Source organism: Leopardus geoffroyi, chromosome A3 (assembly GCF_018350155.1).
Source record: "Leopardus geoffroyi isolate Oge1 chromosome A3, O.geoffroyi_Oge1_pat1.0, whole genome shotgun sequence".
NCBI classification, from domain to species: Eukaryota; Metazoa; Chordata; class Mammalia; order Carnivora; family Felidae; genus Leopardus; species Leopardus geoffroyi.
In genome coordinates this window covers 96,069,113-96,087,880 of record NC_059336.1, presented here as the reverse complement: position 1 = coordinate 96,087,880, position 18,768 = coordinate 96,069,113, and the positions used below count along the sequence as shown (strand labels likewise).

The following is an 18,768-nucleotide window of genomic DNA, read 5'->3' as shown; positions in this document are numbered from 1 at the left end:
ATTTTAATGCATCATAACCTTCATGTGGGAAACCAAATGAAACCAACTCTGTCACTGTGGCCCCTTTCAAATTCCTTTTTGAAATAAATTACTAATTTGACTAATTCAGCTATTTTGAAAGAAATTCTGTATATTTCTATACCATAATCTTTAAAAAGTCTACATAATACACTAGAAAAAAATTTTTAAAATGACAAAGGAATTAATTAAACTAGAAAAAAATAGTAAGCTAATGTATTAAGCACACATTTATATGCTTATTATTCAACAAATGGAAAAATTGAACACTCAGACACATTTCCTACCCTTATGGAGCTCACAGAGTAGTTAGAAGACATATAATTAAATAAGTTCTTACATTGCAGTGCCCTACTAGGAATGAAAGAAAACACATCATGCTGTGGGAGAATGTCAAGGAAGGCTTCTTAGGAAAATCATGGTACGTCATAGCAGCACCTGGATGGCTCAGTATGTTAAGAATCTGACTTTGGCTCAGGTCATGATCTCATGGTCCATGAGTTTGGGCCTGCGTCAGGCTCTGTGCTGACAGCTTAGAGCCTGGAGTCTGTTTCAGATTCTGTGTCTCCCTTTCTCTCTGCACCTTCCCTGCTCATGCTCTGTTTCTCTCTCTCAAACATTAAAAAATGTATAAATAAATAAATAATCATTAAAAAAATAGAAGCACCACAGTATGTCAGTCACTAACTTTGTGACTTCCAGGAAGTTACTTCAATTCTCTGAACCTCATTTTCCTAATATTTTTAATGGGGAGGACAATGTTTCCTCCACAAGGTAACTGTTAAAACACATTGCGTGGTGCATTTAAAATACTTAGCACAGTGCCTGGAAACACTGAGCCCTCACTGCATCTTAGCTAGTATAATCATGTTATTAACTACATGCAATTGTCCTACTGTCCTTCTAACTGTATTACTATTCCAATTTATAAAGCAAAAGCTCAGATTAGGAATGTTGCCCAGTAGCACCCAAATTGTAAAAGAGTCGGTTTCCAAATTCACAACTAACAATAACACCTTGCTTATAATTTTAACATCTACCTTAAGAGAGCGTGGTGTACTCTGTAACTTATTTTTTAGGTACCAGACATCAAAACCATGTGGCTGTTACTGTTCTCTGCTTGGCTTTTATTCAGGTAAAACGCTAGGCCTTATTCACGTAAATAATTTTTCCTGGCACATCTTCTAAGAACCACTCAAGATTATGTTTGCCTGGATTGGTGTGATAAAGCCAGTAACAGAGCTACATATCCTTAGTTAAAACAACAACAACAACAACAACAACAACAACAACAAACAAAAAACCTGTAAGATTTTTTTTTAAAGTTCTTTAGGTAAACATGCCAAAATCAATTTGCTCAATTAATGGCAGGTACTGGCACTCTACCAGTCGACTGCTTCTAGTACGTGATAGCATCACCATCTCTGTCACAGTGGTTACTGCAATTGTCTTCACAGAGGTGAATATGGAGAAAAACAAAGTTCCCTATCACCTCTTGACCGCTAAACAAGTTCTCAAAAGCCTACAAAAGATTCTGGCACTCTGAAACAGGAGACCTGTGTGCAAAGCAGGTTAAATCCAGAACATACTCTCCTTGCTGTGATCTGAGGGCCACCTCCTTCCAGACCAGGGTTCATCCTCCTGTCTTGGCCAAATGTAAAATACCTCTTTAGTGCCTTTCTTTTTCTTGCATCTTTGAACACTTGTGTAACTTTTACACAGACTGATGGGTATAAGATAATAGCTGTTATCCATGAAGAAAAAATAGAAGAAAAAAAAAGCCCTTGCAAACAACTGTTGATTCAAACATGTAGTTAGATAATTAATATTTTTCAACATAGATCATATAGATTAGGCTCTGTATTAGCATGAATGCTTAATTTTTTCAGTCATGATGTTAATGCTTATTTATACATTTCTCTTTCAGTGAAGCTCCCCTAATCGAAATGTAAAAGTAGCTAAATAGCTCTACCAAAAAATACCACCCAGAAATAAATATTGCTCTGGACCATTGTAGAACTTAGTTCTGGACTTCATTAACTCTTTGTATTGGAGCATGAAAATGAAAGATGTAATTTTTATAGTCTTAAATGTTTATAGTCTTATGCCTTTCCTTCAAGGAGATATAATAGCATCACTTGGCAATTCTTTACACTTAATAATCACCATTCTTAGAAAGTTTTTCATACTTAATCAAAATTTAAGCCAATTTTCCCAAGAATATTCTTATATTGTCTTTAAATCCTATTTTCCCTAATATTTAATCTTAATATTTTCTTTTTTTTTTACGAAACTTTTTCCAAGAACACAGAAACATAATGATTAAGTTTTGTTGCCTTGTAGACATTCTGAAACTTGGGGTAGGATGGAGTAGTTACAGATTCTAAGAACCTACTCCCTACGATCTAATTCAACAGGTCTGTATCTTAGGCTGGATTTTAGCAGTCTCTTCCCACCATTTGCTGGGTTTGGCATGCAGATGATCTTTTGATCATTTTGAGAAACACTCATTAAAATCCGAATGGGTCAGAAAAATTTCTTTGGCATCCAGACCCCACTTTTTCCCCAACTTCTTTTTTTTTCATTCACTTGTTTTATTTTTTATTTAAAATTTACATCCAAATTAGCATATAGTGCAACAATGATTTCAGGAGTAGAGTCTTCAGTGCCCCTTACCAATGTAGCCCAACTTCTAACTCCATTTTTTACTTTTCTTCATCTTTCCATCCAACTCTGACATTTTCAGGTCCAGTTAGCACAGAATACATCTATACCTCAAAAACTATAGGTATTATATTTCTCTTCTGAGCTAATCCTATCTCTCCTCTTCTACCTGGAAAACTATCTACTTATACATCAAGGTTCAGAAACATATTACCCCCTTTATGGAGTTTCCTCTTCCCCCTTCTCTTCCGAATGCCTGTATCACTTTGTATGTATTTGTTAGAGTGATTATAATAATCTATTGTAGTTACTGTTTATAGGTCTGTTTTCCATGCTAATTCCATATTCATACACAGGTCAGTAAATAGCACATATCATTTACCCAATAAACATTTGTTGAATTATAATCTGATACTAGAACCACCTCTAGAGATACTACGAGGTCAGGGGAACAGTTGCCATCTTTGCAATTATTCTTTTGAGACAAACATAATTCTTATATCTCTAACTTTCTTTAACACTTTATATTGTTTAAGTTTTACCTAAGTCCTACTTGAACTTTTTTGGGAAAAATTATTTCTAAGAGAACCCAGAGTTTGATCACACTACTTCATCCTTCCCATATACACTAATTTCACCTTTGAAAGGTATTTTCTGAGATGGTATATTCTAGAAATTAATTTTTATGTCATGATAGGAAATTAAGAAACATTTTACTGGATGATACAAACCAAATCCTTAGAATCTGGGATAGGTGATAAAGCAATTCTACTCATGGAATTCCAGTCTATTAAAAAGGTCAAAGTAGGAACTTAGATGGCAAGAAATACAACAAACTGCTAAGTGATGCTAAGTATACACTGAAAGCCACCTATGAATCTACAGCAGCAGAGAAGTTTTCAAACATAAGTGTGCTTCTCTTGTCAATTTGGCACATCATGCCCAAATGAATAACCTCTTTCCAAGTGCATTGGGGAAGGAGGCTTACATAACAATGTGCAGTTTTAGTGTTTAAACCTGCTCAACACTGGCTGCCTGAGAGCAGTCTGACATAATTCCTGCTCAGTACACAGAGAACCTTCTGTTTGCTTTGGAAAATTGTCCTGCTTACATGGATTCTCCACCTAGTGGGCATTTCCTCATGGCCATCCAACATTTCTAAATGATTCAATGGTAATATAATCCCTTTATCCAAAATGATAATCCTTTTCCACTTTTGTCAGAAAATCAGAATGCCTTAGTGCTAGAGTCACCTGTACCTAATTCCTCCCTTTTATTTAGTTCTCTTCCTCCGTTGTGGCTGTAATGATGTGACCTTTTGTGTAACTGACACAATGGCTGCCTAATTATATCTTAATAAATAATCTTTGCACTTCACTCACTTTCAGCCTCCTAAATTCTTCTAAACAGGTGTATCATATATTGTAAAGTCAGCATATGATTAAGGGAAAAGGGGCTCAGGAAAAGTGAGGGGCTGGACTAAAGGCAAACATTTTGATACACGGCTTTGATACTTGCCATATCTAAACACAAGACCTACTCTGCAAGATTTACAATTCCATGGTCTTGTCAACCTGAAATGCTTCCCTGCCCTCCTTACATGCAACAAGACAAATCTGAACCATTGTGTTCCAAATGACTTGAAGCCTTCAGCTTCTCACAAAAATTTCCCAGTGCAATCCAGTCTACCCAACATCACAGGAATGTATCTTAGTTCTTAGACATGTTCTGTCTTCACCTCTAAGTTGACACTTGGCACGTATCTGGACACCCAAAAAGGCTGCACATTCCTCAAGAGCAGAAGCCAGGCCCCACATGTCTTTTATCCCCCATAACACATTAGTACCCACCAATTCCCTATTCATCAACCCTTCCCAACACTACAAAGGAATTCCCACAATACTGCAGAAGTATTTTTTTTTAATTTTATAGTCCCAATGATACCTAAATCCATCCATTACATAGTAGATAAGGATTTTTTTTATCTCAAATAATCAGAACAACAAAATTATGGAGTTAGAAAAACAAATCAGTCTTCCAAACCAACACATAGCTAACATCACAGGTTTGATATTGTCCATTTAAAAGAATGGGGCCCACTTGGTAACATTCCATCAAATATAGGGTACATTCTAAGACCAACTTTGGATTGAAATCTTCCTTTTGGTCTAAACAATTATATGTCTCCTACAAAAACAATGTCTCATCAATGAATCAGTCTTTTTCCTGTAAGCAATTTCTTGAAAAATATATTATAAAACCATACAGTTTTAGAGCAGGGATACTTTAAGATATATCCCATAGATGACCTATCATCATTTTACAATGAGAAAATGGAGACCTAAATGATCTATGTAATTTTCTTGCAGTCACCTAATTAGTCAATGACAGAAATGGAACTATGATGCCAGTGTTGAGACCCTAAATTAATGCAATTACTGTTACACTCCATTGTTTTGTTTATAGCACAATATACAGTAGTATTTTTAAATTAGAGTTTTGATACATACAAATGGATTTTAAAAACAATGAACACCACTATAAATGAAACATGCACATGAAGATAAACAAGTGCATGCATAATGCATTCCATGATAGACTCTCTGAATTTGCACAAGTGCACAACACAACTGTTCTTAACTCACGAAGTTTAAAGATGATTGTATTCCAAGGGTTTGTAAAATATGAGCATTTCTTACCTGGCAGCTGTATGAGGGGTTGATAAAAGACATTAAACACTTGAGCTATGATTAGACATTATATTTTTCTGGCACTGAAGGTTTCCTCCTACCTGGGTTTGAGGGGATTAGCAGTTTTAAAGGAAGGTAGGCCAAAGACTTGAGAGGGATCACCCAACATATAAGACTTTGGCATTGTTACCCACATTGCAGTATTAAGTTGACTGTAGTTAATTATCAGCTAAGTATTCCTATTTGCTAGTTATGGCTCCATTTTTCCTTATTGTGCCTGAAATCCCTACTATTACAGTGACTTCTTTAAGTTAGAAAGCGTAGGTGGGAAAATCACTTGAGAAGTTGCCATGCTACTCTTCCCCAGGTAATGAAAAAAACAGTATTAACCTTAGTGCATTTGAGCTGTAAGGAATGCATAATTTGGCAGGGCAGGAGGGAGAGAGGGTCTTGGCATAACAGAAAAGCTAATGCTGAGAAAGGACTCCACCTTTCAAACTGCCTCTAATTTTCCAACACCAATATCCACACATAGTTAACTAGGGATGTATAATTTGAAAAAAAAAAATGAATGATACCCTCTTAATACATTTCCTAATACCCATGATCCACACAAAGAAGCTTTTATCCCACCCCATGAAAAGTAACAGGGCCTCACATTCTAATGGTCCAAACTGTTTTAAAAACACCCACCCCGATGCTTTTCAGCATCCCTTAAAGATTTAACCACCTCCATGAACTTATTTTGCCCTTTTATATAAAAGCTGGTATCTTGACAGTTTTAATAAGTACTCAGGAGAGAATAAGGAAAGTGGAGGAAAAATGCTCACTCCAGTTATCTTTTCTTTCTAAATACTAAGGCATACAAAAGAATTAATCAGCATATAGAAACCCAAATGAAACAAAGAACAGTGACATTTCACAGCTCCTAACTACGAAGAGAACTTACAAAACAGCATCAGTGTTATGACATGCAACATCAACAAAAAAAGGTAGCAAATTTGGTAGTGACGCCTTGAAATGGCTTCACTCTTAATCTTGCAAGAGTGGGGACTCCTTTGTTTTCATAAATATTTTAGTCTTTGCATTAGAAAGTTTTCATTTGTTTACATCAAAACCAAGTTCATTAATTCTTTATGTATCAGTTTCTTCACAATTTTACCCCATAATTTTAGAAGAGCAGACTGATTCTCTGGGCCAACATCAATTAAGGATGTTTTATGACCCTGTAATCTTTCAAACAAAGAAGAATACACACTCTTAACTAGCCTTCCTTAAAGAAGCTCACCAAAGGACTACAGAATGGGTTCATTCCACATATGCAATGACTTTCACTCCCAATGGGAAGAAAGACTAAGAAATAAAGGAATGAAATACCATTTTTCCTTCTCAAGTTTAGATCACGCTTGAAGAATGTATTTGTGCTATGTAATTCTTGACTCATACAAAGAATAAATAAATAGATCCTTTGCCCAAAGAATAAATAAATAGATCATTTGCCCAAATAGTAAGTAAAGAAGACTTGAGTGGTCGTATCTTTACTTCTTTGAAACCCCATCCACCTGCTTTCAAAATTAATGTTTACAATGAAACAGATTACATTAGAAAGCAAAGTTACTCACCATGGAGGAATCACTGCTTCCACTCCCGATCGGAGCTCCCTCAGCACAGGTTGGGAGGTGGGTAGAAAGTTGACTAGCCCTGCCCCCATCTATGACATCACAATCTACCTCATAAAAGGTAGTGAAAGTGCTCTGAACTCCTGTCTGATTTCCGAGAGATACAGAAAAGAGTGAGTGAGAGAGAGAGCAAGAGAAAAAAAAAAAAAAAACGTACCCTATTGGGAAGGGATTGGGGAAGTGGAAGAGGGAGGGGGTCATTGGGAGAAAGAGGCATATGAAGGAATTAGGTGCTGAAAGAGATATGGATGGGCATCTGTGATATTAAGCAGCCCAGCCATATGAATTCCTCATTGGCTCTCTTGAACAGATAAATGGACCATTTTGGAGAAGGAGGATGAAGAAGCACCCTGCCTTGTCAGGCATTGTAGGGGACAATCGTTGTGGGTTCAAAGGGGATGAATCCCCTATTTAAAGCATTGAAGATCACCAAGAGAGAAAGCAAGGGCTACAGCTCTTAAAGCTTGGAACAGTATGTGGGGAATCTCAGATGTCTTTCTTGGAAGTTCCATTGCCCTGCTGTGTGACCTTCATTAAGCCCTTGGCCTCTGCATGTGCAGCCAGTACATGGTACTAAAAGGATACTTACCTCTTTCATTGGAATCACTGAAGAACTAATGAATTCATTGTTGCTACAACTGCAATTCTTTTTACTCTTCCTTTTTGTACCCAAGGAGGGGCTGTGTGACAGGCACATTTTAAAAGATAAGCCAATAACCAATGCCTATTTCTACTGCTTAAGATTTTACCTTCTGCATGAAATATTACTGACAATTTTGACCAGTTTTTCTCTGTGTAGTGAATATAATATATATATGTGTATATGTAAAGGGGGTAAATAAAGCTCACCTTCAAAACTGGAGAAAAATCGAATGGGAAGATTTCCATAACCATAAGGTCCCTGCACTACCACTCTCAGAGGTCAAATTTAAGTTACCCAGTGATGTTAACTGACCAAATGTGTGTCACATGCACTAAAGGTATAGTCATATAGTTATAGCTTTGTTTAACATCTGAGTCCATTGCGGGGGGGTGGGGGGGTGGGGGGTGGTAAATTAGGCACTATGGGAGAATAATGTGGAGAACATTAAGGTATTTTTATTTTAAATGGAGATTTAGAAGTTAAAAAACTATGAACTACTCAAAGTTGTTGAGTGGGTAATATGACAAAAGGAAGGAGTAGTTTCAAAGAACAGGTAGGTTCTGAAACCATCCACATGGAAGCCAGATCTTCATTTGCCCCGTGCAATATATGAAAAGTGAAACTCACTATTCCCACAGAAAATATTTTAGTAAAAGATTCAAAATTATAGTTTACAGTTCATGGCATCATAAATGGGTAAAGCCCAAAGCATGTTTCTGTGTGTAGATAACCAATATTCATGATTAAAAATTTTTTCTTCTGTTTTAAGCCAATATAATTCTATTTTTAATCCTGCCATTCCTAGATCACGAAATATGTAAGTGTATTAATGATCACAATTTAAAAATTAAGCAGGGGCACCTGGGTGGCTCAGTCGGTTGGGCATCCGACTTCGGCTTAGGTCATGATATCACGGTCCGTGAGTTCGAGCCCCGCGTTGGGCTCTGTGCTGACAGCTCAGAGCCTGGAGCCTGCTTCAGATTCTGTGTCTCCCTCTCTCTCCGACCCTCCCCCATTCATGCTCTGTCTCTCTCTGTCTCAAAAATAAATAAACATATTTTTTTTTAATTAAGCAAAACTGGTAGATTAGGGAGCATTTTGAAACATAGATGCTACTAAATTCAAACTGATAATGGATTTGGCAACATTACTCCCATATTTTACTTCAAAATAAATGTTAGAGGCATTTAAATAATTTCTTCAGAAAATTAAATACAATAGAAAAAAAATATCTGGCATTTATGAAAAAATGGAATTTTTCTAGTATTTGATGTTTTCTGTACTTATTAGAGAAAGCAGTGATATCCTGCTTGTTTTCCTTCTTGTATTATTGTATTTCTATTTTCAGTAATTCTAAATCTAAATTCAGCTTCTATATTCAACAGCTTTCTTGTGTGAGTTTTCACAATTAATGGCCCTATGAAGTTTTATTTTCTTCCTATTTTTCCTCATTGGATCATTGACTAGTTGGCTTATCCTTGCTTTTTTATGCTTTATGATGATCCCATTTGTTTAGAAATTAGGCATCTCCTAATTTTCCCATTATAGGGAACGTGCTATTCATTTATCTTTATTTTTCAGTTTCAAAAATGATTATTATGTATTAGAAGCTTATTTGTGTCATCTCACCTTTCATACAAAATTTAAAGGTCGTTATTATAAGATTACTGATTGCAATTGTTCATTCTTCCAAGAAACACCTTAACAATATTACTACACAACAAAGAGGTTATATATCTGCCAATGTTAATATATCAGAATAAAAATGGAGTTAAACACTTTTTAACTATTGAAAGAAAACAAGTTAGACTTATAATTTGTTGATGTTTCTTATTATCTATTGCTTATTTGGAAATGGAGCATGACTTCAGGAACCCAATGCAAAACTAGGCTGCATCAAAAGGATGCAGAGTGGTGAACTGTGCTGACTTTTTTAGGTGATTTAGTATGATTGATTGCAATAATGTCTTTAGTTATGAGATTAGTCTAAGAAAAACCAAAATGAACTTTCTTTGACACAGAATGCGATGCCAGGATCAGATAATTTCCAATTCTTCTTAGGATTTAGCCACTTGACATTGTTTATGAACACTGTCACTACAATTATGGATTTGATGCATACTCTCTATGACATCACATAAATGGATGAGTTAGCCTTTCAAGACAAGATATGAAATGATTGTAAGATTTGAGTCAAGAAACTCCATTACTGAAGTCATGGTTATAATTTTATTCTGATCAAAGAGATGTAGGATTGGTTTTGTCTGTTGAAAAAAGGTGTATTTGTTTAACTTCATGCAAAAGATCGAGAAAAGTCAGGTGGGATAATTTGTGTACTCCAAAAGAATAATCAAAAGGTGTCTTTATAAAGTAATTCATTGTGTAAGACATGATCAGGCAGTTGGCATGCAATCTGACCAAAATGTTATTATTAAAGAGAAATATCTCAGCAATAGAGAATCTAAACAATTTTGATAGCAATGGATTTTAATCAGGAGTTCCTAGATAAAGAGATTCTGTTCTGAGTTTGTTTTATGATAGTGTCTCACATACATAGCCTTGGGCTTAAAAGAGTATATGGTTCTTAGAAGATGATGCTGCCTGGAACTTCTCCAGGAACTTCTCTCAGTTGAGAAATAGATTTGCAAAAGGAAATGGATGAAAGAGGTCAAGATACAGATTGTGCAGATTTGACAGAAGATCTAGTCAGAGTTCCACTCAAGTTCATTATCAGCAAGGCATCTGCACAGATGAAGGTATTCAGAGAAAAGCAATAATGTAAGATGTAGTATTGATGATGAAAGAAAAGATTACAGTCCAAATTAAGTAAGTTTGCCTTCAAGAAAATTGGATTAGGATGAAATATTTGAAATATATTTATTGCCCAGAAAGAAAATGACTGTTGAAGATAGAGTAAGACAATATGTTCCGAAGCAGTAAAAGAAATCTAAACTAAGAAAACTACACACTGCCCATCCAGAAGTCTTTCCTATTTGTAAGATACATGGGCCATAACATGGCACATATTTCTCTCCTAAGGGCTGTGATAAAAGCTATATTTTATAAATCATTTAAATTAAGCTGGAGAAAGCATTTGACAAAATCTGTAGGGACAGAATGCAGAAGATAGTAAGTTAAACATGCTTTTATTTCTAGAATATAGTAAACCAAGAACAACAGTGAATACACAGAGATAGCCATCAACAGACACCCTGCTATTCTTGCTGAGAATGCTAAACAGTAAGATGAGAAACTAAATGGAAAAAAGAAAACCCAATGGATTACACAATCTAACAAAAGCACAATGGACAGAAAACCTTATCCTTTTTCATGGAAATTATTTGCTATTGGAGAGAAAGGACTTTGAATACCCTCACCCTACAGATATTTAACACTGTGCCTTTTTAGTTGGAGCACCATAGAAGTGTTGTTCAATGAATCAGAAAATGTACTATGTGAAAAGGAAATACAACTCATTGAAGCTCGGATTGTTGGTTTGTCATTAGAACTTAGGAACAACATACAGAAACACTAACCTTTTTCTAGAAAAATATGGTTGTCAAAAAATTTCATCACATCCAATACCAAACATAAAATCCTGTCTCAGTTTTCCTATGGGGTCTCTTAATTTGCTTTAGTTTGAGTCATCTGAGGTAATTGAAAATGGTGCAAAATCAGTAAGATCCCCAGATAATATCTAGTGTATGATTTTAATATTTATCTTCTGTTTATGCGTATATTCTTGTATCAATTTATTCACATTTTAGCTTCTTTTTCTTCCAACTGCCTCAGTATCCAGGATTCTTGAGGTATATCCAAGTAGGAACAAGAAAAAAACAAAAACATCACAATGGATTTAGGTAACTAATTCAAAATAATGTATTTCTTGACTAGAGCTGACATATCCAAGTGTACACAGGAAAACCAGAAAGCATACACTAAATTACGGATACTATTTCAAACATAAAGGTATTCTACCCAACACTGTAGCTTCCCATAATAACTTGGTTCAACTTAAGGGAACAGATACTATCTGGATTTGTTCTCACATATCGACAACTAGTTAAAAATGAGGAGACAGCTCCTAAGACACTAGACATTATTTAAAATATATTAATAAATAACATCTAACAATGAAATCAATGATAACAACTAGCATCTCAAAATTAGAATAGGTCTCATGGGAAAATGTTATAAACCAGCACTGCTTAAATAGGTTTGCCTGTGTCTCACAGATATCAAAAGATGCAAAATTAGTGTCCCTCATCCAGGTACCTGCCATGTCTAATTTCCCAGTTTTCACAAAATATCGCTAGTCGTTGGCTGCCAAATAATGCTCTGAATATGAACTGAGATCCAAAACATTAACTGCGAATAGATTAAGGTGTGGATCAATTGCCTTCTTTTTGATTAGAGGCTTTCAAAACTTGAATAGCTTTAAAACCTAAAGAAATGGAAGTTCACTGACTGAATGACAAGTAATGGCACTGACATTTCTGAGGCAGAGACATTCTTCTTAAAGCCACTAGCCACTTCTCCTCTGACGAGCAATAATGAATGCCCTCAGACCAAAGTATAAATGCTTCAGAGTACAAGTTCAGGTGATGCACTCAAATTAATCCATTGAGTAGATCCAAGTTAGGTCAACCCATGCTTCCATCTATGGTAAACAGTTATTTGCTTGGTTCGTGTTCCAATTTTGCCACAAGAGAGTCTGTTTTCTCACTTTAAAATGAGAGCATTAGAATATAAAGTCTGTTTCTATGCATAAAACAAATCAGCTTAATTTCATCAGTGAAAAAAATGATTTTTTTCAATGCATAGAATTGATCAAATTGATAGGTTTAGGGCCATTGTCACTAAGTATGTAACTAAAGAGCTTCTTTAACAGAGCAATACACCATCCTCCTTTGCACAGACTATTTAAATTCAGGGAGACACCTATACAGGTGTGGTATACTAGACTCAAAACTTGTTATGATGCCTGGCACCCAAGGAGATTTTTACTTATAACATTCCCCATTTCCCATTTCTTCCACATGTAATACCTTGAGTTTGTCAAATGTCACCTTTATAACACTGGGAGAAAGAATCTGCACTGAAAAATCACTTAAGGGTTATTTTTCTCTGAAGGTTTGCATAATTTAGGTTGTACAAAATCAGTGGCCATGTACACTGATATAAATGTAACAGAAGAAGACTTAATGCAGGAATCAAAACTTAAATGGTTATAGTTTTACTGTCATAACAGATTGAGAAGGTTAGGTTTTTCAGAGAAAGATTGAATTATTCAGCAACCCATCTTAGTAGTAAAGTATATGCAAAGAACTATGGCCATTCTGCCAATGATAAGTACTTGTTTAATTTTCTTAGTGTTACAGAATATTTTCACCATCTTTCCATCCAGACTTATAATCTAAAGTTTGTTTTAATCTTACTGTCTCTAGATCTGGCCTCTCCTACTGTTGCATAGTTCAGGAAAGTCTGTTAAGCCCAAATACTTAATGGCCTACCCTCTGAAAAATCTGGAGAAAATTCTTTGTAACTGCAGTTAATTTCCTGAACACATACCCTTTTGTTCAAGTGAAGCAGAGAAATGTATTTCAAATCTAAATTGAAATAGCAATTTAGATTTGTTTCCATTACTACTACACTCTGATCAGTGGAGATCAAGAATTGACAATAAACAGAATCAGAATATATATATAAAAGACTCTTTCCCCAAAAAAGTGTTGCTTAAAGTACAAGGTTACATAAGTAGGTACAATGCTAATTCCAATGACTGCTTTGTATCATTACAAAATACACTATTTTTATAGAGGAAATATAGAACTTTTCAAATAAAATGCAATTCTCATCTCAACAAATCACATTTTAAAAATATATGTTAAATATATGTAATATAAGTGTATAAAATATATATTTTAAAAGATATAATCCATATAGCACTGTACAAATAATTCCCACATTTTCTTTTCCCTAAATTTTCTTGGATCAGATGTGTCACAGTTGTCAACCACTTGTTCAGTTCCTGATTACTGCTTATTTGAGGATAATAGAGTAAATATCAAATCATGTGTATTTGTTTTATGTGCATGTTTGTGCACATGCACATATGTATCTTTGGTTATATGCCATAGTCAGGTAGGATTGATTTGGCCATTATCAGTTTCTAGTAGTGTATTGATGGTTTTCATTTACTACCATGAACATTCATGTTGATTTTGAGTCCAATTTTTTTAATGATGTAAAACAGGCAATAAGGACTGTAACTGACCCCTTATTCTCTAATATTTTTCTTTAACAATTCAAATCCTACCAGCATCACAAATTATTATTTTCTCACCTTGTCAAGCTTCTCCCCACAACCCAATTGAGAGAGATTTAAATTTGGAAAGGAGAGATTTAAATGGCAAAGAACAAAAGTGCACATTAGGGCAGGTTACTCCATTCCTCAGGAATAGGGCAGGGCTCCATTCAGTCAGTCTGAGGAAACTAATATCCCCACCTCGAAACTCTGCTCCTATATTTTGTTAATATGAAAAAAAGACATTTAAATGCAATAAAATCTTTCAAAATTTGTAGCATTTTATGTGGGGTCAACTATAAGTTACAATTTGTGTCCTTCTATCTCTGACCTAAACAGTGAATTCCTGTCCAGGGTAGGGTTATTGCTCTTTTGTTCTGACTTCATTGTTATAATGAGACTCTTGATGTAGTTGAACTTCAAATAATAATAATAATAATAATAATAATAATAATAATAATAATAGTAAGGCGCAATTTCTCAGATTTATCAGAATGTTTGATGTTCAGCATTCTACATTCTTAAATTCCACCTTACTGTTTCCAATCTCATTCAGAAAAATTCACAAAGTACAAATGTTAGGGTAAAAATAATCAAAGGTTATTTAGAATGATTTTTATGTCTTCAGATCCATGTGTACATCTTCATTTTTACATTTAAAAGAATCCATTAAATCCTCTGAAACCTAGTAAATAAAAATTAATTAAAAACACAACCATCAAATATACAAGTAATATCCACATCACGGCTTTGGAATTTACTTGTATGCAAAATATATTTACATACTTGGAAAAAAATTTGCTCAACTTTCCTGCCATGATGAATATAATGCTATCACATTTAAGGGATATTACCTTCACTAAAATAATTTACGATAGGCTATGGTTAAATTTCTTTTTTTTTTTCTTCTTTCATGCCTCTTTTCTCCTATCCTACTCTCATTTCTTCCTCTTCTTTCAACATTCCTTTTTCCAAAAAGCATGTAAACTGACCTAAGAGATTAAATAAATGAACACTAAGCCAATAAAGCCAATTTATAAACTAATGGATGTTTAATATTCTGGACTTCAGCTTCTTCTACTTTCACTTTAACATTTCTGTCACTGTTAGTTTTTTTTTTTTTTTTAAATTTTCTCTTCCCCATTGACCTCCTTAGCAACCACACAAATGGCGTAAGCTGAATTGGCTCACAAATGCATCTTCTACTTTGAGATTTAGTAAGAATGGCACCTTTTGCCTGTTAAGAAGGATTTACGCCAATAACTTTTAAAAACATATCTCCAGACAGAAAATTAGTAGTGCTTCTTAGACAGCAATTGTATGATTGAGCACATGTAAGCATATATCCAGGATTGTGTTATTTCTCCAACTCCCCATCGTGTCACAAGAAGAACTTTTGCACCCATTGTCCCCAGCCTATGACCTGTTGAGTTTTCCTGCCCCACCTCTCAAGCCAAAGGCATATACAACAGAAGAAGCCTTTCCCAGTTAGTACACAGAATCACATAAAACATACACATGCTGACATGATACATAACTGTGCACATGTGCATTCTGTTCATCATGCTAGCTCACGGCTCTAAAAACACAGCTCTCAGCTTTGAGATTTAAGTCATTTCTCCTGGAAAAATGGAAATAAGCTATCCAAATCTCTTATTTTAGGGGAAATTTTGACACTAACAAATATACTTTCCTGGGAGCTTTCCTCTATTTCAGAAAAGAAGCCACAGCCTTGAATCCCATTATTTAAGCATTTCTCTCTCTCTCTCTCTCTCTCTCTCTCTCCCTCCCTCCCTCTCTCTCTCTCTCTCTCACATATATAATACTATAGTAGTTTATCCCTAAAAATGTAGCAACATTTTCATGCCAGACAACAAAATAAATGGGGCCCTAGGCATGGACACATTTTTCTTGGCAAAATCATTGAAAGTTTGTGTGTATGGGGTCTTACATTCTTGACTCTTTCAGAACTTTGAAGGCAGTCATTTGTGGCTATTTTGCAAAAGAAACACATTGGTATTTTTTCTCCATTAGCCATCAGTGAAGGAGGATGAAGAATAAGATGGACGCAGAAGTGGCAAAGACAGCAGACTACAGATGCAGGTATGGCACCAAATAGCAATCAAGCTTTGAAAAAATGAGGAGGCCAAGAGCAGGTCCATAACTGAGCAATATATAGCAAACCTTTATAATGCATTTGACTCAAAACTATTATAAAGTTATATAACATTCCTCAAAAAGAAGCCTTCTCCCATGCAAGGATTTATGAACTTTGCCAATAAGACTCAAAGAAGGAAACAGGCTTCTTGATGGTGTTCTCAATCTCAAACACCTCTACAAATGCCAACAGTGCAAGTGATAAAAGCCAGTGATGGTTTGGACTACATCTAAATGAGGAAAAGACAATGGAAATGATGCTCGGGAAGCAGTGATGAACAATGGGTACTGAGAGGATAATGGAGAACAGCTCTGCCAGTAAAATATCACCTAAATGAGGTTGTGGACTCTCAGATCCACAAAGATGCTTTGTGCATCCGTGTAAATAATAAGATTTGGAAAGTGACAAATGAAAGCACACAAGGCAAGCTAAACAAAAAGCACTCAGTTCCACAGGTGCTATATACAGATGGACATGAAAGCCGAATGGTATGGGAAACTATACCATCGAGTCTGAAGATAAGAAAAGAAGCAAGGGATATGCAATGTTTTGATCACTTCTTGGCAGAGAGAAACTGGGTAATTACCAACTCGGCAGAAAGGACACATTGCAAGACAGATTGCTCTTGGTTGTTGAAGAATGTTGAAGCAGGATCGTTTTGGAAATGCAAAGAGGTGACTATGCTTTGGGAAGAGGCACAAAATAGCCAATTTATCGGACTCTAGGTGAAACTGCATGGAACAGGCTTTCCAGATGGCATCTCCATGCAAGCCAGATCAGCTCTTTTCCCAGCTGTTTTCTGCCACCCAAATAATACAGAACCTGAAACCGTTGAAGAATGATTTTTCCATATATTTTTCTCAAATGGTCAAACTGTTGAATTTCTGAAAATTGAGAATTCAGCTTCATGACTCGTCTGATTTTCAAAAGGCATTCACCACGTTGATAATGTGATGTTCCCAGTAATGTCACACTTAAAATGGCAGCATCATCGTTGACTGGGAAAAGAACTAAAGGTGGCAGAGCCACACTTTGGAATTTGCATATAGTTTACAATAGATGGCACCTCGTGTTCAAAGAAGGGGACAGAGGGAGGAGAAGCCAAGGTGAAGAACCTCAACACATACATTTGGAAATCTTGCCAAGAAATCATAATTCTTTTATTAATCAAACTTATTTCTTTATATTTGATGAAAATGGACCAGATACTAAGGGAAACACCGGAGTGATTAAGCAAAGAAGACATAATTGTTAGTGTTTGACAACTATGTTAGTTTTTGGCAACAGCACATCAACCTGTATTAAATTTGAATATTTTCTGGCTTTCAAGGGTTACTGATAACCTAGTATGCATTGGAACCTGATGAATGAATTCCTATTGTTTTCATCATCTCTAACATGTGAACACAATCCACACATAGAGAGGCTGGCTCCTGAACAGAGAGTGAAAATTACTAGGACTAACAAAGGGAAGTAGACTCACAATGAGTAAATGTACAAAAGCTCCAAATAATTATAATAGTCAAAGCTTGGCAATGAGTTTCCAGACTACAAAATTAGTTTTCTTGTGAAGAATGGAGATTTTACAAGGCTAGTATAAACATGGGGTAATTGGAAAATCAAATTGCTCTTTGTGAGTTATTGTAAGGTCTGGAATAATGGTGATAACATTTATTTAAAAAAAAAAACTCCCTATGAATCACTGTAGTTTGGTGTTTTTAGCAGTACTGTTGCCAAGAATGCTTGCCTTGGAAGCACAACAGTGGGAACTTTAATTGTGAAGCCCAACTCCCAGCTTACCCCTGACACAATGAGCTCTCCTCCTAGATTCTGAACTTCTGCCTTCACCTTGCTGCAGATATTAAGCTGATGGCAATACAAAGCAATTCGTTGAAGGTAGGCTAATAAATCCTGCTTACATGCTGAATCAGGACACTATAAAACATTAAAAAAAAAGTGATCTCAATTAGTAAGTACTCTTCAGTTTCTAACACTTGCTATATAAAAGCTGTGAGAAGAAAAGGTTTTAGTGTCATAAATATTAATCACATCCATTTAACTTCTTGATAGCACATTTTATGAAAGCCACAGTCAGTAGTTTACAATGGTCAGCTGTAGTTTGATACAATTCTCTAAACAGAATATTGAAGATCTTCCAGAAAGTCTTACTGGAACTTCTATACATGTTTATGAGTAATTTTACCAGTTGTCTTCTAAACTGTTAAGAAAACCAAATATTCTACAGGTTTTTTTCTTAGTGGCCCACTCAACATTCACTATGTGTAGTTATTTTAATATGGACAACCAAAGCAACAGAGGCTAGAAAGAAATCGCTCTGCGTAGAAATCTCTCTGACACAGCATAAGATAGAATTTCAATTCATTTGGTTGGGTGAAAAAACCATTTGTTTCCTTTGGCTTTCTCAGAAAAGTATCATTCACTAAAGGAAGTCTATTACACTTTTTGGATTTTTGTATTTATCAAAAATTTAGCAACATTATAAACTTTAAATAAGACATTCTGAGAAGGATCATAACCACTGTTAGAGAAAGAGATTTAAGTAGAGTTTGAAGCCAACTGAAACAAACACATAAGAGTAAAAACAGAGC

The 18,768-nt window shown here is 35.3% G+C and overlaps 1 protein-coding gene across 5 annotated transcripts in view; it reads right to left on the bottom strand.

The window, feature by feature from the left end:
* CTNNA2 (catenin alpha 2) overlaps positions 1 to 18,768 on the bottom strand; it is a 1,108,364-nt gene that overhangs the window by 24,551 nt on the left and 1,065,045 nt on the right. For 3 of the 5 annotated variants that reach the window (XM_045446647.1, XM_045446648.1, XM_045446651.1), the window contains exons 17-18: positions 17,960 to 18,094; positions 6,995 to 7,138 (exon numbers count right to left, since the gene is read on the bottom strand). In XM_045446647.1, the coding sequence (XP_045302603.1) occupies positions 6,995 to 7,138; positions 17,960 to 18,094 (279 nt within the window). The remainder of the gene's footprint in view (positions 1 to 6,994; positions 7,139 to 17,959; positions 18,095 to 18,768) is intronic. The other 2 variants (XM_045446649.1, XM_045446650.1) reach the window with 1 other exon arrangement.